General features: G+C 40.7%; 1 protein-coding gene across 5 annotated transcripts in view; it reads left to right on the top strand.

Moving 5' to 3' along the window:
• Positions 1-20,698, top strand: part of slmapa (sarcolemma associated protein a) — an 85,888-nt gene that overhangs the window by 38,030 nt on the left and 27,160 nt on the right. For all 5 annotated transcript variants that reach the window (XM_057845234.1, XM_057845233.1, XM_057845235.1 and 2 more), the window contains exons 2-10: positions 1,504-1,651; positions 3,640-3,712; positions 9,083-9,119; positions 9,701-9,763; positions 10,862-10,957; positions 11,018-11,089; positions 13,303-13,443; positions 13,513-13,650; positions 13,715-13,883. In XM_057845234.1, coding sequence (XP_057701217.1) covers positions 1,504-1,651; positions 3,640-3,712; positions 9,083-9,119; positions 9,701-9,763; positions 10,862-10,957; positions 11,018-11,089; positions 13,303-13,443; positions 13,513-13,650; positions 13,715-13,883 — 937 coding nt within the window. The remainder of the gene's footprint in view (positions 1-1,503; positions 1,652-3,639; positions 3,713-9,082; positions 9,120-9,700; positions 9,764-10,861; positions 10,958-11,017; positions 11,090-13,302; positions 13,444-13,512; positions 13,651-13,714; positions 13,884-20,698) is intronic.

Genomic DNA, 20,698 nt, shown 5'->3' with positions numbered 1-20,698 from the left:
GAGACAAATGATCCTGATAGTCGACTAATCACCGATTATTTATGCGGCTAGTTAAAACCAAAAAATAATGGACATAAAGAGGGATAATTTACAGGTTTATGCGAGTGTTTGATTCTTTTGCAAAGCAAATGCTGATGTTTGCAAATATCGTTTTGATTCATTACAAAGATAACTGGTCAACACTAAATTTATTTCCCAAGTTTTGTTTGCTGAGTTATGATCATTTTAATTTGCTGAATCCAAAAAATCACATTGGTTTCGCTCAATCAAGTCAACTTTCTGAACTACGCTAATGTACTTAACTCTATGAATGAGTATTATTTAGCTTGCAAAAAAAAAAAATCTTTTGTAATAATTGAGCGATGTTTTTTTTCCATTAAAAATGTATTTTTTAAAATAAAAAAATAGGGCTGTCATACGATTAAAATTTTTAATCAAGTTAATTACAGCTTAAAAATTAATCGTAATTAATCGCAATTCAAACAATCTATAAAATATGCCATATTTTTCTGTAAATTATTGTTGGAATGGAAAGATAAGACACAAGACGGATATATACATTCAACATATGGTACATAAGTGCTGTATTATAACAATAAATCAACAAGATGGCATTAACATTCTGTTAAAGCGATCCATGGATAGAATGACTTGTAGCTCTTAAAAGATAAATGTTAGTTAGTTAGTTATAGAAATTTTATATTAAAACCCCACTTAATGTATTCGTTTCAAAAAAATTTGTAAAAATTTCAATCAAAAAATAAACTAGTAGCCCGCCATTGTTGATGTCAATAATTACACAATGCTCATGGGTCGCACCCAAGCACCAGCAGAGGGCGACAAAATTACAAAAAACCAAGACAAGAACAGTTTTGACTGGTCAGTTTTCCACTGACAGCTTAAAAAAAAAAAAAAAAAAAAACACGCTACCGATGCCATGCTTGTTGTTTACTAGCCAGCCATGCTGCACACTGCCGTCGCTTGAGCATTACGTCACAGAAAGAGAGTGCTTGATTTGTGGGAAAAACTCCCTCTTCCTAAACTACTCACAGTCACTGATACATTGTCCTGGCAAAACAGGAGTAGGAACAATTGAAAATGACCGTCATGTTTAGCTTCCTCCATTTTCTAATGATTGCTCCAACAGTGGAACTTTTTTCACCAAGCTGCTTGGCAATTGGTCCGAACAATTTTGTCTCCGGTGTCTTTGGACAGCTCTTTGGTCTTGACCATGTTACAAGTTTGAGTCTGACTGATTGTATGGGGTGGACAGGTGTCTTTATGCTGGTATCTATCAACCTCAAACAAGTGCATCTGATTCAGGGACATATATGGAGTGCAGGTAGACTTTTGATAGGCGGACTAACAGGTCTTTCAGGGTCAGAATTCTAGCTGATAGACAGGTGTTGAAATACTTATTTGTAGCTGTATCACACAAATTGTTAAAAAATCATGAGCTTTATGTAAGTGGGTGTTCGTCTAATTGTGTTTTTTCTGTCTCAGTTCTACCTGCAGGACACTAAAAGCAGCAATGGCACCTTCATAAACAGCCAGCGGTTGAGTCGGGGCTCGGAGGAGAGCCCCCCTTGCGAAGTCCTCTCGGGTGACATCATCCAGTTTGGCGTGGACGTCACCGAGAACACGCGCAAAGGTATGTTACATTCCTCCCCAAAAAATAATCCTGAAATTTGATTGACTGTGAGAGAGCTAGTTGGTTTTACTGAGGTGGCGCTAATAGCCTGACCTCGTTAGCCTTTGTGCGCAGCTGCAGATGATTAGCATTTGAATCATCAGACTTGGGATCGCCCTGAAGGACACCTTGGGGCTCACCTCAAAGCTCGCACAATATGGACATTTAGGTCAGATTTTAAGCTCTACTACCTAACCTTTCAAATTGGAGTTCCAGTGAAAATTCATCCTGCGTTTTGACCTAGTTCTACATAACTGCTAGCATCATTGTAAGTCCAACACAACCAACATTGGTACAAAATGTTAAAGTGGACATACTACACAATACTGATTAAAAATTCTGTCGCAAGATGTCGGCTGTTTGTTGGCATAGCCTGTTAACCTTTTATTGGGCACTCATTTAACTCATTGGCTGCTATTGACGGCATTAGACGTCCAATCTAATTTGACTGGGAGCAGCTAATGAACGCCCGGTCAAGATGGATTGGTCATCTAGCGCCGTCAGAAGCATCGAAAGATGTCCACTCAATTTAGATGAATTGGAAGTGTGTCGTTTTCAATTAGAGGTGGGAACCTCTGGGTAGCTCACGATACAATACAATTTGCGATACAAGGCTGACGATAAACATGATCACACAATATGGCTTCTGAAACCATTCTGAAGTTGATTTACTGCTGTGTACAGCAGTGGTTTCCTCCGTGGAGTCTCCACTGAACATCATTCTTGGCCATAGCTTTACATCTAGTTGATGGGTGCAAATAGGTATTAGACTGTGCCAGTGATTTCTGTAAGTCTTTAGCAGACACTTTAGGGTTCTTTTTTTACCTCTGAGTATTCTGTGCTGAACTCCTGGCGTCATCTTTGGTGGATGCTAACTCCTTGGGAGAGAAGCAACAGTGTTAAACTCTCCATTTGTAGATAACTTCTCTGACTGTCGATTGATTAACATCCAGACTTTTAGAGATGGTTTTGTATCTTTTTCATGATGTTATAATGCACATCAGACAATGCTTCTCATCAAGACAGTTGTCACCAGGTGTGTGTCTTATAGCGGGCAGGGCGGCTTTAAACCACTCATCTGTGATTGGGCTCACACCTGACTTAAATTGTTTAAAAAAATTGGTTTTAATTGCTCTTTAAGTCTCCTTAGGCAAAGGGTTCACTTATTTTGCCCCTTCTGTCATCGTTTGTATACTATCCTCATTAAAATATGAAAACCTATAAATGGGTGGTTTTAGTTAAAGCAGACACTGTTTTTTTCATCTGTGTGATTTTGACAAAGATCAGATCACATTTGATGATTTTCTGCAGAAATGGGAGAAATTTCCAAAGGGTTCAGATACCTTTTCATACCACTGTAAATCTAAATAAATAAATTGAACACACACACACACAAAAAATGTAAATAGGCTCCGCCTCTACTTCGCGGATTTTCGATTATCGCAGGGGGAATTCGGTCCCCACTAACCGCGAAAAACGAGGGATCACTGTATAACAACAACACATTGGCCACGAACTTGTTTTCCAATATTTTACTATATAAGTTACAAACCGAACAAGCTCTTTCATCCTTCTGCTGTGAATTGAATTCAGTTCATCACAAGTAGACATCCAATTTATTTGAACGGAGAGGGTGGTAGGGAATGAACATTCAAACTGCCATCCCTCCCACTTCAAACGGATTGGATGTCTATGGCGATCAATCCTCCCGTCAACAGCGGCCGCAGTTAAACACACAGATGATGCAAAAACGTCCATATATCGGCCCGATATATCGGTCAATCTCTACATTTGACACCCCTGATGTAAGCCCACAGTAAATGGTAAAATTGTGGCCTAAATGACCCAAAATTTGATGTCCACTGCGTTGATACTAGGTCTTTATGATATTAACTTTTATGGTCTGTTTTTTTTTTTTTAAAATGTGTTTCGTCCTTGTGTGTCTCCAGTCACACATGGCTGCATCGTGTCAACCATCAAACTCTTCCTGCCCGACGGGATGGAGGCACGGCGACGAAGCGAGTGAGTGCAACACAGATCCATTAAGCTCCGACGCGACTCGCTCGATTAGCTTCCGTCAAAGAACACACTCAATCTATAGCTGGGGTTTCCTCGCACTGCTCATCGAAAGGGGCGGAGCTAGCCCAAATTCAAGGAAGACAGTTACTATGCAGCTGGAGCTTCGGAGGTGTAGAGACGAACCTTATGTGAGGAAAAAAATCATTCTGAGTCGGTCAGGCGCAGATAGGGAGGTTTGAACTCTGCCCCGTGTCAGATTGCGATCCGTCGAATGCTGAAGGAGCACAATACAGGTAACTTGTGTTCACAACCTAAACCGGCACATAAGGACGGTTTTTTTGGGGGGGGGCTAAAATTGCTTTCGACACTAAATGGTTTTAGGTAGCTGAGTAAGAAAAGTGGTTACTGTATTTCCTCATAGTTATTTCTCAAGGTGTTAGCTGCTGGTTATACATTAACAGTAGTCCCTTGTGTTAGGCTGTCATGTTCAGCTACTTTTACGCTACTGTAGTATCAGTCAACGGTGTGGAATTGATTTCTCTGTCTTTAGGGTAAATGAGGCACGCTCCTTTTTGAATGTGAAGGCAAGGTTTAATAGTCCATTGAGATGGCCAACTTCACAGAAGCTTGGAAAAACTTTGGTGTTTGTGTAACTTTAACAGGTGGGAACTGGCCGGGTGAGTGACGTAATCGCTGGTTAAGTGGCCGACCCAAGCTTGGACATCAAATGTGGGCATAGCAGCTTGTCTTGTGCTTTTCGTGGGGTATTTTGTTAGCATTAGTTCAAAAAACGGTTATGTTATTTTTTTAGGTTCAAATTTTTTGTTATCCTGGAAAAACGTAGACCTTAGAACAAGGGTTTACCCAAACTTTTTCCTGTGAGGGTCACATAACCTTTTCCTTCTCTGATGAGGGGCCGGGTCAGTTTGTAACAGAAAAAGTGTGACGATTGCAGGAGTGCCTAAGTGTAAAAATGTATTGTTTTTCAGAAAGCCACAATCAAATAACCCTTTCTGAATTCTTCACGGAACAAAAGTAGATAAAATAATAATAATAATATAATATAAAGGGCTGTCAAAATTATCGCGTTAACGGGCGGTAATTCATTTTTTTAATTAATCACGTTAAAATATTTGACGCATTTAACCCACATGCCCCGCTCAAACAGATTAAAATGACAGCACAGTGTCATGTCCATTTGTTACTTGTGTTTTTTGGTGTTTTGTCACCCTCTGCTGGCGCTTGGGTGCAACTGATTTTATGGGTTTCAGCACCATGAACATTGTGTAATTATTGACATCAAAAATGGCAAGCTACTAGTTTATTTTTTGTTTGAAAATTTTACAAATTTTATTAAAACGAAAACATTAAGAGGGGTTCTAATATAAAATTTCTATAACTTGTACTAACATTTATCTTTTAAGAACTTCAAGTCATTCTATCCATGGATCGCTTTAACAGAATGTTAATCATGTTAATGCCATCTTGTTGATTTATTGTTATAATAAACAAATACGGTACTTATGCACAGTATGTTGAATGTATATATCTGTCTTGTCTTATCTTTCCATGACAGCAATAATTTACAGAAAAATATGGCCTATATTATAGATGGTTTGAATTGCGATTAATTTCGATTAATTAATTTTTAAGCTGTGATTAACTCGATTAAAAATTTTAATTGTTTGACAACCCAAATATAATATAATATAATATAATATAATATAATATAATATAATATAATAATAACACTATTAATTAAATAGATAATAACCAAATAACCCTCTCTGGGTTCTTCACAGAAAAAAGCCAGGAAATAAATAACACTATCCCAAAAAAAAAAAAAAAAAATTTCAGGGGGCTGGACCAAATGTGGAGGTGGGCCGTATCTGGCCCGCGGGCCGTAATTTGTGGACCCCTGCCTTAGACCTTCTAATGTCCATACATTTGCTCATAAATATCTGTATGATGGGTTCCTCTCGGGTCTTATAAAGTCTTAAAACTACATTGAATTTTGGTGTTAGGTAGGTTTTTGGGTTGGGCCTCAACTCCTAAACATACGCTGCATGAAATTGTCAGAGAATTGTTTTCTCTTGTCTGGTTGACCATGACATTTGGCTCGAGCTGCTATTAAATTCTGAGTGGTAGTATTGTTACACTTTAGACCTGTCTTGTCTAGATCTCGAGGCCCAAAAGTCTTCGTCTTGTCTCAGTAATCGGTCTTGGATAGGCCGAAGGGAAGAAATCAGGATTCTGTCAAAACGAGGACTTTGAACTTCATTCATTCAACATAAGCATACAAACAACCATAACATCTGTAAAATGACAATTACATGAAAACTAAAGTATGTTGAAAAAAATTAACTTCCATCCATCCATCCATCCATCCATCCATCCATCCATCCATCCATCCATCCATCCATCCATCCATCCATTGTCTCCCGCTTACCTGCGGTTGGGTCACGGGAGTCAGCATCTTCAGAAGAGAAGCCCAGACTTCCCCCTCCCCAGCCACTTCATCCAGCTCTTCTTGGAGGATCCCAAGGCATTCCCAGGCTAGCCAGGAGACATTCTCCCCAGCGTGTCTCGGATCGGCCCGGTGGCTTCCCCCCAGCTGTACTTGTCCAGAAGGCATCCTGATCCTGATGCAAGGAGGCATCCTGATCAGATTCCCGAGCCTCCTCATTTATCTACTCACGATGAGGAGCAGCAGCGGCTCTACTTCGAGCCACTCCCGGATGACCGAGCTTCTCGCCTGTCTCTAAGGTTAGAGGGCGAACACCCTACAGAGGAAACTCTTTTCGGCCTCTATCCATGATATTCTTTCGGTCACGACCCATAGCTCGTGACTATAGGTGAGGGTAGGAACGTACATCGATCCGTAAATGGAGCTCTGTCTTCACGACGACGGACCAATGCAGAGTACGCATCACTGCAGACGCCACACCGATCTGCCTGCCGATCTCCGGTTCCATTTTTCCCTCAGTCGTGAACAACACCCAGAGAAAGTTGAACTCCTCCAATTGGGGAAGGACCTCAAACCTGACCCTGAGAGGGCTTTCCACCTTTTCCTGACTGAGGACGAAATGTCTGTGAAATTTTCGATTCTCAGATTATTTACGATTCGGCCGTGGAAGATTCGAGAACAATTCACAAACATCCAAATTCCATCCATCCATCCATTTTCTCCTGCTTATCTGAGGTCAGGTTGCAGGGGCAGCAGCTTTGGAAGGGAAGCCCAGACTTCCCTCTCCCCAGCCACTTCAGCCAGCTCTTTTGAGGGATCCCAAGGCACTTCCGGGCCAGTCGGGAAACAGTCTCCCCAGTGTGTCCTGGGTCAGCCTTGTGGCTCCCTCCACGTGGGACATGCCCGGAACACCTCACCAGGGAGGTGCTCCGGAGGGTGGTAATCTGATGCCCGAGCCACCTCATCTGGCTCCTCTCGATGCGGAGGAGCATCGGCTCTACTCCGAGCCTCTCCCAGATGATCAAGCTTCTCACCTTATCTCTAAGAGAGAGCCCGGACACCCTACAGAGGAAACTCATTTCGGCCGCTTGTATCCGGAATCTTGTTCCGTCGGTCACGACCCACAGCTCGTGATCATAGGTGAGGGTAGGAACATAAATTGACCGTTAAATAGGAGAGCTTTTCGGCTTTCAGCTTAGCTCCCTCTTCACCACGACGGACCGATGCAGAGTCCGCATCACTGTAGACTTCCTGTCGATCTCCCGTTCCATTTTTCCGCCACTCGTGAACAAGACCGCGAGATACTTCAACTCTTCCACTTGGGAAAGGACCTCATCCCTTTTCCCGACTGAGGATCATAGTCTCGGATTTACAGGTGCTAATTCTCATGCCGACCGTTCACATTCAGCTGCGAACCGTTCCAGTGAGAGTTGAAGATCGCGGTTTGATGAAGCCAACAGAACTGCATCATTTGCAAAAAGCATTGATGCAATACTTAGGCCACTAAACCGGACCCCATCAATGCCTCTGCTGTGCTTAGATGTTCGGTCCATAAAAGTTATGATCAGAACCGGTGACATAGGGCATCATTGGCAGAGTCCAACCCTTACTGGAAACTGATCCGATTTACTACAGGCTACGTGGACCATAGAGTCGATCGATCGGGTCCGATCATGTCATTTTCAAAGTATCTGAATCGGCAAAAAAACATCGGACATGCCATTTTTTAATATATATATACTGTATATTTTTTTAATTAAATCGTTTTGTAATTGTATTTAACGTTAGACATAATATGTTACACTCATCCAGAGTCTTTAGTTTTGGCTTAAGGTAGGGTTATCAAATTTATCCCGATACTGTTGGTAATTAATTTTTAAAAATGTATCACATTAAATTATTTAACGCAATTAATGCATGTGCTGTACGACCCACTCACGCATTGGCGCGCTCAATCTGTAATGGCGCTGTTTTACCTATATAGAGAGCTAAAAGGCAGCGTACAATGAATAGAGTGAATTTTGGAAGCCTTTGGAGCCTTTTTTTAATTGGCTAAAGCCTTACTATCCCTCTCCCTACGATTAGAAATATCGTGGGAAGCAATGTGGGGAAGCAAGGTTGTAATTTATCTTTTTCTTAACACCCTATGTTATTTCCCAACGCAGAGAAGATATATCAATTGGTAGCACAACGCACAGTCATGGTTCCACTTCCCATTGGAAGCATTTGGGCATGGCTACAGTATAATTTACTGAAAGCTCAACAAATACACTAGATGGCAATATTTAGTCACAACATACAAAGTCACATTTGTCCTTTAAGAATTACAAGTCTTTCTATCCGTGGATCCCTCTCACAGAAAGAATGTTAATAATGTAAATGCCATCTTGAGGATTTATTGTCATAATAAACAAATACAGTACCTATGTACTGTATGTTGAATGTATATATTCGTCTTGAGTTTTATTCATTTTTTTCTTAATGCATTGCCAAAATGTATATGATCGGGAAAAATTATCGGGAATGATTGGAATTGAATCGGGAGCAAAAAAAAGCAATTGGATCGGGAAATATCGGGATCGGCAGATACTCAAACTAAAACGATCGGGATCGGATCGGGAGTAAAAAAACATGATCGGAACAACCCTAGCGGACCAAACTCTGAAACCCGTCATACAGGTACCGGACCACCCGTATCAAGGATTCAGATACCCCATACTCCCAGAGCACCCTCCAAACGACTCCCCGGGGGACACGGTTGAACTCTGCAACCAGAATTTGTTTAGAATCAGTTTTAAAAGTCATGCAACGGAAAACGAAACCAAAAAAGAAACTCGTGCAATGTAAACATAGTCGTCCCAATTCTGTTTTCATGGTAACCAACACATATTCTTCTGTCTTTGCAGTGTTATCCAGGCTCCGCTACCATTGCCTGTAGACAAGGTAAGGACCCAATGCGCTTAACCCAGGAAAAATTTCCGAAAAATTCAATCTAACCCTCGCCTTAAAAAGATTGCTCGTCTATCAATGTCAATGTGTTGACCTGCTATACACTTGACCACGGTGTGTAGTCTGCACACCAACCTGTGGAGTGGTCAGCTGATGTGAGGAATGCGCGGATTGCCGCCAGTCTCTCTCCGCTGCTACATATTTCCATGAGAGGATGGAGTGAGCGTGTGCAGGCCTCTTAGCGAGTGTGTAAAAGTTACAGTGAAGAGTTGGGAGTCCATCTCAGTGTTCTGTTGTACGTCTGCCAGGCGTCAGAACAACAGGGCCCCAGTGTAACCTGTCTGAGGAATGTAGCGTGTGCCTGTGTGACGACATTTGAACCACTTCCCTAACATCATTAAGTGACGTTAGCTAACTTGCAGTAGAGTTACACACTAAGTCTGAGTTCAAGTTTGAACTTTTATTACTGGATCCTGGCTACATAACAATTTCTGTTACAGATCCAAAATCAGAACATCTTCACTCTGGGCATTTGGAATTTGTGAGACTGTTTGTTTTTGTGTGGTTTCTTCTAGGTTGCAGCCAACACTCCCAGTATGTATTCTCAGGAACTGTTCCAGCTCTCCCAGTATCTACAGGTAAAACAGTGACACCTACTGGTCCTCACTTGCCATTACACATCAAAATAATGCGCTACCCTACTCGCATGTCTTTAACAGATTGGACGTCTCGTGTCGTCAAGGTTTAAGTCAGGGGTCAGGAACCTTTTTGACTTAGAGAGGCAAAACACCCAACATATTTTAAAATGTGGTTCTACGAGAGCCATAAAGAGTGCTTGTGTGTGTGTGTGTTTATATATTTGATAAAGTCGCCGAGTTGTGATTGATAAAATTATTGAGAAAACAACAACGAAAGCCTTACATCATCATTTGAGTTAAAATCGTTACTCTGTTGGGCACTCACTACTTTGAAAAAAACAAAAACAAACATGCGTTGCCTATATTTCCTGGAAGTGGAAACCACAAACAAGTGGACATGTGCATCACATTGGCCGAGACAGGCCAAGTATCTTAAGGCAGCCGATTTGTGAGTGTCACTCTTCTGGAAGTGGCACCAATTTGACAGGGAAAAAAGTAATGAAAGTGAAAACGATCATCCACCAGTGTGACTTGGGGTACCTTGCAGTTCACTTTCGTGTTTTAAATTTCGCCTACGCAGTTTTATATCCTTTAGAGACTGGCTGGGCTGAGACTTAACGAGCGAGGCGGGCTCTGCAACGCCCATCTCCGTGCAATCTGCGATGGGAGTACCACCAATAGGCACCGAATTGCAGCATGTCAATGCGATGTATCTTTGATATGTACAAGATCGATGTGTGAATGCATCGTCAGCTCATCACAGCTCGTTTATCTCAAGCGAGCTGGCTGTTTCCACATTTAAGATTACCGGTTGGCCAAGAGGCAGATGCACTCCTCAAAAGAGCTAGATATGGTTCGCGAGCCATTGGTTCCTGACCCCTGGTTTAAGTGAATCGGATGTTTGTGAACATTTTTAAACTTAATGTGGCATTTTGGTGCAATTCTCGGTCAATTCCTGTTGATTTTGTGGCAGCCTTTGTTTTAGCATCAGTAAATGTAGCCATGTATTCATGGCCATTTTGCTAGCTTAGCTAACCTTAACCTAATCCTTTTGAAATGATCCGACTGTTTTGTGTTCTGGTTCCGTCTCTGCTACAGGAGGCCTTACACCGAGAGCAGATGCTGGAGCAGAAGTTAGCTACGCTACAGCGTCTGCTCACCACCACTCAGGAGGCGTCGGAGAGCAGTTGGCAGGTAGGAAATGCCTCTTGGGATAGGACAAATGGAAAAATCCAAACGCTGTCCTTTCTTCAGGCCCTGATTGACGAAGACCGTCTGCTGTCCAGATTGGAGGTGATGGGCAGTCAGTTGCAGGCTTACTCTAAGGTAATGTCCAGATTGTCGTTTCTCACGTTAATGTTGTTAGTAGTGTTGCACTGATAGCACTTTTTGGCTCCTGATACTGATTTCGATACCCGGTTGTGTGGTATAGGCCAATGCCGATACTGTACCAACTAGATGTTGAAAGTGGGAACTTCTGGGTACTTCAGGATACGATCCGATTTGCGATACAAGGCTCACGATAACGATCTCGTGATATGGCGATAAGAGCAATTATCAATACCGTACATAGGTCAGGAAATCATTCTAGAGTATGCTACAAAACAACTGATAAACAGAAAAATAAGCTACTGTGCTATGAAAAATCATCCGAACCTTTTGGAATTTCTCACATTTCACATTTCTGCATAAAATCAGCATCAAATGTGATCTTTGTCAAAATCACACAGATGAAAAAAGTGTCTTTAACTGAAACCACCCAAACATTTATAGGTTTTCATATTTTAATGAGGATAGTATGCAAACAATGAGGGAGGGGGGGAAAATAAGTCAGTGAACCATCACATTTAATATTGTGCCCCCCCTCCCCCTTTGGCAGCAATAACTTCAACCAGACTCTTCCTGTAGCTGCAAATCAGTCTAGCTTATCGATCAGGACTAATCTTGGCACATTCTTCTCTACAAAACTGCTGTAGTTCAGTCAGATTTCTGGGATGTCTGACATGAATCGCTGTCTTTAGGTCATGCTACAGCATCTCAATGGGTTTCAAGTCTGGAGTTTGACTTGGCCACTCCAGAACATGTATTTTGTCCTACTGAAACCATTCTGAAGTTGATTTACTTCTGTGTTTTGGATCATTGTCTTGTAGCATCCATCCTCTTTTTAACTTCAACTGTCTGACAGACGGCCACAGGTTTTCCTGTAAAATATCCTGATAAACTTTTTAATTCATCCTTCCATTAATGATTGCAAGTTGTCCAGGCCTTGAGGTAGCAAAACTGCCCCAAATCATGATTCTCCCTCCATCATGCTTCACGGTGGGGATGAAGTGTTGATGTTGGTGAGCTGTTCCATTTTTCCTCCACACTTGACGTTGTGTGTTACTCCCAAACAATTCAACTTTGGTTTCATCAGTCCACAAAATATTTTGCCGAAACTTCTGTGGAGTGTCCAAGTACCTTTTTGCCAACATAAATGAGCAACAATGTTTTGTTTTTTTTGTTTGTTTAGACAGCAGTGGCTTCCTCCATGGAGTCCTCCCATGAACACCATTCTTGGCCATACTTTTACATATAGTTGATGTGTGCAGAGATAGTGGACCATGACAGTGATTTCTGTAAGTCTTTAGCAGACACTCTAGGGTTCTTTTTTTCTTCTTCTTTTTTTACCTCTGAGTATTCTGCGCTGAACGCTTAGCATCAGCTTTGGTGGACGGCCACTCCTTGGGAGAGGAGCAACAGTATCAAACTCTCTCCATTTGTATACAACTTCTCTGACTGTCGATTGAAGAACATCCAGACTTTTAGAGATGGTTTTGTATCCCTTCCCAGCTTTAATACAAATCAACGATCGCAGGTCTTCTGACCAAGCCATCAGACAATGCTTCTCATCAAGACAATTCTTACCAGGTCTGTGTTTTATATTGGAGAGGGCAGCTTTTCACCACTCATCAGTGATTGGGCACACACCTGACTTAAATTATTTCATTAAAATTGGTTCTAATTGCTCTTTAAGTCTCCTTAAGCAGAGGGTTCACTTACTGTATTTTTCCCCCTTCTGTCATTGTTTGCACGATATCATCATTAAAATATGAAAACCTATAAATGTATGGGTGGATTTAGTTAAAAAAGACATTGTATTTACATCTGTGTGATTTTGACAAAGATCAGATCACATTTGATGGTGATTTTATGCAGAAATATGAGAAAATCCAAAAGGTTCTCAGATACTTTTTCATACCACTGTATTTTCATCCTTGAGCTTTGAATTGGAATGAGTTTATCACTGTTAGACGCCCAATCAATTTCAACTGAGAGAGTAGCAGTGAATGAATGAATCATTCGCTGCCATTCCAAGTCATTGTGTGAAGGCAGTATAAATCTCGAAGAGTACGTGTTATGCAGCATCGGTGCATTATTTCCTTGTACTCGCTGTTTCTGATTCCTGAATTTTAATGCTGTATCGGGGCCCCTTCCAATATTAGTATCAGTGCAACACTAGTTGTTAGTAACCGAAGTCTTATTTTGCGTGCTCGCAGTCTCAGACTGAGGACGGGATTCGTAAGGAGCTGCTGGCCCTGCAGGAGGACAAACACAACTACGAGACCACTGCCAAGGAATCTCTCCGGAGAGTCCTGCAGGAGAAGATCGAGGTGGTCAGGAAGCTTTCGGAAGTGGAGGTGCGAGCCGCGCGCTGTTTTTGTTTTGCACGCAAACGCGAGGCTAGCTCATTTCCCGCTTTGCCGCAGCGTTCGCTCAGCAACACGGAGGACGAGTGCACCCACCTGAAGGAAATGTCCGAGCGCGGCCAGGAGGAACTGAGAGAGCTGGCCAACAAGTACAACGCCGCCGTCAACGAGATTAAAGAACTCACCGACAAGATCAAAGTGAGCCGGATCGATCTTTTCTGTCGATCGGAGCGGCGTATCGATGGGGGATTTCTCTCCGTAGGCGGCGGAGGGACGGCAAGAGGAGCTGACGCAGCGGGGGGCGGCGGAGAAGCGCGAGCTGGAGCTGCGTATCGAGGTGATGGAGGAGAAAGAGCAGGTTCTCCAGGCGCGTATCGAAGCGCTGCAGGCCGATAACGACTTCACCAATGAGAGGCTCGCTGCCCTGCAAGGTAGACATTTTGGGCATATATATGACTATATGAAGGTGCAGAAAACCTTATTCATATCAGTATTGTCATTCCAAAACTAAACATACCAAACATTTACAGAAGTAAAAATCCTAAGCTTTTCACAAATCTCCATCAAAACACAATATCAGACTGCCACGATATGCAAGAAGTCAATTGATTGCACGCTAAATAAAAATGATTATTTTAGTAGTCGATTAATCTATCAACTAGTTGGTTTGAATAATCGAGTAATCGGATTAGAATCATTTAATGCGTTGCGGAATAAATTTTAGGGCAGGGGTGCCCAATCCCGGTCCTCGAGAGCCCCTATCCAGCTTGTTTTCCATGTCTCCCTCCTTTAACACACCTGAATCAAATGATCAGCTCATCAGCAAGCTCTAAAGCAGCCTGATAACGATCCTGATTAGTTGATTCAGGTGTGTTAGAGGAGGGAGACATGGAAAACAAGCTGGATAGGGGCTCTCGAGGACTGGGATTGGGCACCCCTGTTTTAGGGGACGTAAAACAAAGGCTCGCTAAGATTGCACTTTTAAAAGAGCATTAAATGCATTTTTGTCCAAGAAGAAACATAAATATCTATTTGAAATATTTTATTAGCCAGGCTAATGTCTGATGCGTAGTTGATTACAGCTTACATTAGGGCTGTCCCAAACGACTAATTTTCTCCCGATTAATCAGCCGACTATTTTTACGATTAGTCGACTAATCTTTTAATTTAAATTTCTTTTTTTTTTTTTTTTAACTTATTTAGCAATGAAATTTTTGTTGACGCTTATCAAGTCACAAAAACATTTTGGAACACTTAAATTCTTTATTAAAAAGTACCAATAAACAGATAAATAACAATAATAAATCACAAACAATGAGTTCAAGTGCTGATGGAATGTAAACAGATTCAGAACACTGACTTCACCTTTCCAACATGATTCAAAACAATTCTTAAAAAAATACCTAGCATTAATATTATAGTATACTGTAGTAATATATATAATAGTATTATAATGATTATTCATTGCCAATCAGACTTTTCATAAAGGGTGTCATTTTAAAGGTATTCTTAGTGTAGAATCTGAAGTATGTGGGATTAACTCCAGAAATTGTTATTTATATGACGAACATGACATGCTTTTATTTTGAAATGTTCACCGGAAGTACGCTCGCTAAACCGCTAACCCTAACCCTGCTTTACATTCCACGAAAAAAGCACTTTTTGTCATTGCATTTGGTGTCAGTAATACATTTTTTGCCCTTTTGCAAATGCTGTTAACCAGCGATTTTTCATGTTTGAAGTGTCACCTTTTAACTGCAAGTTTTGGACAAGGCTGCCTGTTTTATAGCCGGCTAAAGTAGGTTGTCTTTTTTCCCATTCACTTCAATGTAGCAATGCTAACGTATATAGTGTTTAATATAGATGTGTTTTCTTATTTTGTATGTCTGAACTTTAATTCTACAGCGTGTTGACGACAGAAAAGAAATGGAGTCTCATATGCTATCAGCACGCACGCGCGCGCAACGATAAAACGCAGCCGTGAAAATGACTGCCCTCATTTTTATTTACCATGCGATAAATGGAATCATTGCATATCGCGACAGGCTTAGCAACTTCAATAAAACATGTCATTAGTTAGTTAGATGGACTTACAATCTCCTGTCGTCATCATTCACGGCCGACGTGCAGCCAAGCTTGGCATTGAAGAGACAGGACACAACAGTGTACCCTCCTTTGTTTCTTTAAAAGTAAGTCAATGTTTTGGACTCTCTGGTGCGCTTTTTTGGCTTTGTGCCGATTTCCCCGCTTGCATACCAATCGTCCGACATTCTGAACTTTCCAAGCATACATTTTTTTTAAACCTTCATTAACCGTCGACGGGATGTTGTGCTCGTCGACGGATTTACGTCATCGATGACGTCGACATTATCGACTAGTCGGGACAGCTCTAGCTTACATCTTATAGTGCTTTTTTTGTTCTTTATTTGGCCTTAATACGTACTACATTACTACAACAATATTAGTCAGTCTGTTAACCGACCCTCGTCCGTTGACAACTTAAATCTTTTCTGAATACTTCAAAATACACATCGGAAATTTTAACCCGTGATATCAGAAACGAACAGATTCTATTCCAGTACACTAAGATTCGGGTTAAACACACGCCATCAAGAACTTAAACGTTATGTCAATGTCAATATTCGGTTTTACAGGCTTAAACCAGAATTACATTCTTTAACTTTAAATACAGGTCTTTGGATTTTTCTCACAATTTCCAACTCCACACCACTGTAGTCAGGCACAAGCTTGCAACAGGATAACCGATGTGATTTTCAAAATAAAGCGTGTAAAGGAACAATTTATATTTGACGTGCTATTTCAGACGACTTCTTTCAAATAGTGCGTAAATAATGAGCTATAAATGCAGAGTATTCATTTAGACGTTGTACTGCCCAAAACAGTGCAATTCCTTGTGCACAGCCCGACAGCCAGCTAACACTGAATGTACTTCAACAAACCACAAGGCTTGGTCTTTTCTTGCTTTTCTGTGAAGTCACTCGTTTTTATATTGTGAAACTATAACACAGAAAGATACAGATATTCAATACTCAATACACTCCAAACTGTACGACACACGTAAATACACAACTATTATATCGATATTACAACTTGCTTGATCTACTACTAGCCTTAAGCATAGGCTGGCTTCTATAATTATACAGGACTTAAAAAGTTTTGTACATATGACTTTTCTCCATAGAGGTATGCAAATACTTCGCATCAATAGGTTACTGTTAACGTAAAATACTTAGACATATATTTCCGAGGCGGAAACATAGCAGAAAGCCCTCTTGAGTGTCAATTTGACCGACAGACACAGCACTGTGCAAGAAAATGACTTGTGAGCCAAACTGTATCACAAAATAGATTTAGTGAATTATTCTGACCGACAGGTGGCAGCAACATGTGTCTTTAAATCTGGAAAGAAAAAAAAAAAAACTAATTTGCAAGGCGTGGCTGCTTTTATTTTGGTGTGGTGGTGCGCCACAGTCTTATATATTTAGGGGAAACCCTGTAGATATAACTTTTCAGTTGTAAATATTATCAGAATCCTTCATTATATTTTGTTAAGTCAAAGTAGGACATGAACAAATATCTGCTTTCACCTTGGAAAACAATTCACATTTTCGCCAGTTTTGGACATCTTACTGGCCAAATTAGCTTCTTAATAAGCCTGCAACTAATCGATTAAGTCAATTAATAAATTAATTGACAACAAATTTGATAACTGTAGTCTACAACTGTATCGATTAAGGCAGGATGCTGTAATGAAATATTACTTTTGAAGGAAAGTCATCCATTTTGTCTTCATTGTTACTTACAACATGCCTAAAACTTCAAGATACATTTTGAAGGTAATTCAAAAAAAGTGATTCATCCAATTAATCGATTATGAAAATAATCTTTAGTTGAAACCCTACCGATGTGCATTATGTATGGATAGATAATGAGCCGAAACATGTCTCACATAAACTCGGAGCACAGCTCCATCTAATGGATTCATAACATAACTCCAGCTTCTGCAGCATCTAGTCTATGCACCTTATAATGCGGTGCGCCTTATAATTGAAAAATGTTTTAAAATAGGCCATTCATTGAAGGTGCGCCTTATAAAGCAGAAACTACTTTAATTAAAAATATAAAATGGATCAGAAATAGCTCAATTGATGCCAGGTCTATCAGGTTAGTTTTTTTTCCATCCTAAAATATGGTCACCTGCCTTATGAAGTGTTAAAGGTCAATGTAAACAGTTGTCACTTCATTTGGTAGCTTTATTAGAATATACTGGTGCACGATAATTATTGGTCTGATAATTATGTCATCCCGATAAATCCAATAACATTTATAATAGGACCGATAATATGTACTGTTCTGGCTTTACAGTTTCTAGTATGGGAAATCAGTTGACCATCAATAAACAAAATACAAGACTTTTGGACTTTTTTGAAAGTCATTTTTTGAGATTAAGGGTATTTAAAGGGTCAATTCCCATTCACGCGAAAATTGGGGTTACGCCGCTAGCATAGGAACGGAACTCATTCGTAACACAGGGAATTGGAGCTGCAATTTGTCCAAATTTTTGCATGAAATAACCATAAAATGTGATCTGATCTTTGTCAAAATCACACAGATGAAAAAAAGTGTCTGCTTTACCTTAAACCACCCAAACATTTAGAGGTTTTTCATATTTTAATGAGGATTGTTTGCAAACAATGACAGAAGGGGGTAAAATAAGTAGGTGAACCATTACATTTAATATTTACACCCATGGCAGTGTATACCCATCAATAAAAAATACAACACTTTTGGACTTTTGGAAAGTTATTTTGAGATTTAAGGGTACTTAAAGGGTACTGGTGCACGATAATTATTGGTCCGATAATTATCGGTCCGATAATAGGAATTATGACGTCATCCTGATAAATCCAATAACATTTATCATAGGACCAATAATATGTACTGTTCTGGCTTTACAGTTTACACACTAGTATGGGAAATCAGTTGACCATTTGCGGGCCATTGCTCCCACCTGCTGGTCAGAATAATTCACTGCATCAATTTTTTTGTTACAGTAGTTTGGTTCATTCACTTACACATTGCGGTGTCTAGCGGGAGCATTGACAGTCGTGAATGCTTTCTGTTACGTTTCCACCTTGGAAATATATGTAAGTATTTTATGTTTACTATAACATATGGAAGTGCAATATATGTTTACTTCTGTGGTGAAGGGTCATATGTACAGAACTTCATAAGTTGTGTTATAAAGGCCAGCTAATGCTTTAGTAGCTCAAGCTAGTGTGCTATGCTATAATATAATAGTTGTGTTTATAAGTTTATTGTGCAGTTTGTTGTATATTGAGTATTGAATATGTGTATTTTTCTGTTGTACTTTCACAATATTAAGACGAGTGTCTTCCCATAAAAGCAAGGAAAGACCAAGCCTTGTGGTTTATGGAAGCGCATTCATTCTTAGCTGGCTGTCAGGCAGTGCAGAAGTGAACCGCACTGTTTTGTTCATGTCATGATGAAAAATCTGATGAGATCAAAGGCAAATCTATGTTGAATCTAGAGCTGAAAGGAGTACTCGAGCAACTCGAGTAACTCGAGTTTAAAAACTGATCCGAGTAATTTTATTCACCTCGAGTAATCGTTTATTTTGACAGCTCTAAGCATCACGTTTTGCTCGGACTACTTTTAATGCGGGACAACGCGCTGTCACGTGCAGAGAGGAAGAAGGGGGAAAAAAAAACTTACTCCAGATGCCGACGCCGACGTTGCTAAATACTAGCCCGCACGATGCTACATTGGTAACAGGTACCGTCTGATGAGTCTCATAGAGATCACATGTATGTTGAACTAGATGCTAAATGACAGATTCCCCCCCAGATGAGGCTCCCAGCGGTTAAAGTAGAATGTTTATTTAAGTTATCTCGTGAGAGTCCCTCCTAACTATGGAACTCAAGCGCGTACTACGGTGCATAACAAGTTATCTCGTGAGATTCCCTCCTAACTATGGGACTCGAGCGCGTACTATGGTGCAAAACAAGTTATTTCGTGAGATTCCCTCCTAACTATGGGACCCAAGGTGAAAAACGATAGAAGTTGTTACAATCTAGGTCACAGAAGCAATCATACATCACAAAGGCATAATGTGCTAATGTTAAGGCATCACATAATATTTTCCCCCATCACTTATAGTGGCTGCTGCTGGCGGGGAAAAAAATTCAAATATTCCTCTTCTTCCAAGGGGGGTGGGGGGGGCAGCATGTTGAATTTGTGTTGGGGCTGTGATTGAGTGTGCGTGTAGGGAGGTCAAGTCTTCAGCTAATCACACGTGTGAGGGAAAAAATGGACTGGTACATTCAGCAAGTAAAAAGGGGTCAATGCAAGTCTGAACTAGAGCTGAAACGAGTACTCGAGCAACTCGGGTAACTCGAGTTTAAAAACTGATCCAAGTAATTTTATTCACCTCGAGTAATCGTTTATTTTGACAGTTCTAAGCATCACGTTTTGCTCGGACTACTTTTAATGCGGGACAACGCGCTGTCACGTGCGGAGAGGAAGAAGGGGGGAAAAAAAAAACTTACTGCAGCCGACAGCTGCCACAAACGACGCCGACGTTGCTAAATACTAGCCCGCACGATGCTACGTTGGTACAGGTAGCGTCTGATGCGTCTCATAGAGATCACATGTATGTTGAACTAGATGCGAAATGACAGACTCGGCCGCGTCTGGGCAGCGTTAGTAAACAGCCGCCATCTTAAAGCAGTAGAGCGCTAAGCGCTAATAAATAAGATTAACGTTACTGTCGCTACTAGCTCACGTAACGTTAGCCCTGCGGAGGGCTAGGTTTCAATTAATTATGACCACTGTCGATGCGTGGCTAACGTGTCTTACATACAGGCTTTAACATAACATAGCATTGTGGAGCGATGAGGGTGTAAAATAAAAACTTAATCATGCTAACTATCAATTTTAGCTCAGTAGTCATTGCTGGATAAAACACCAAGTAGCACTGGTCCCTAATGTGCTCCAATACAGCCTGTATCATACATTTATTTTGAACACTGCAAAAACTCAAAATCCTATCAGGACTTACAGTTTAGACTAACTTAAAACTTAACTAGAACTTAAAAATGGCTTGACACAAAGAGAAATTCAATTGAAACACGTGGGGAAAAATCCTAACTTTTAAGTGATGTATGTTATCAAGCGTAACGGCATTTTTAGGTAAGATATATAT

Source organism: Corythoichthys intestinalis, chromosome 9, assembly GCF_030265065.1.
Source record: "Corythoichthys intestinalis isolate RoL2023-P3 chromosome 9, ASM3026506v1, whole genome shotgun sequence".
Taxonomy (NCBI): Eukaryota; Metazoa; Chordata; class Actinopteri; order Syngnathiformes; family Syngnathidae; genus Corythoichthys; species Corythoichthys intestinalis.
Note: the sequence above shows the minus strand (reverse complement) of the source record. Positions and strands in the feature narration are given on the sequence as shown.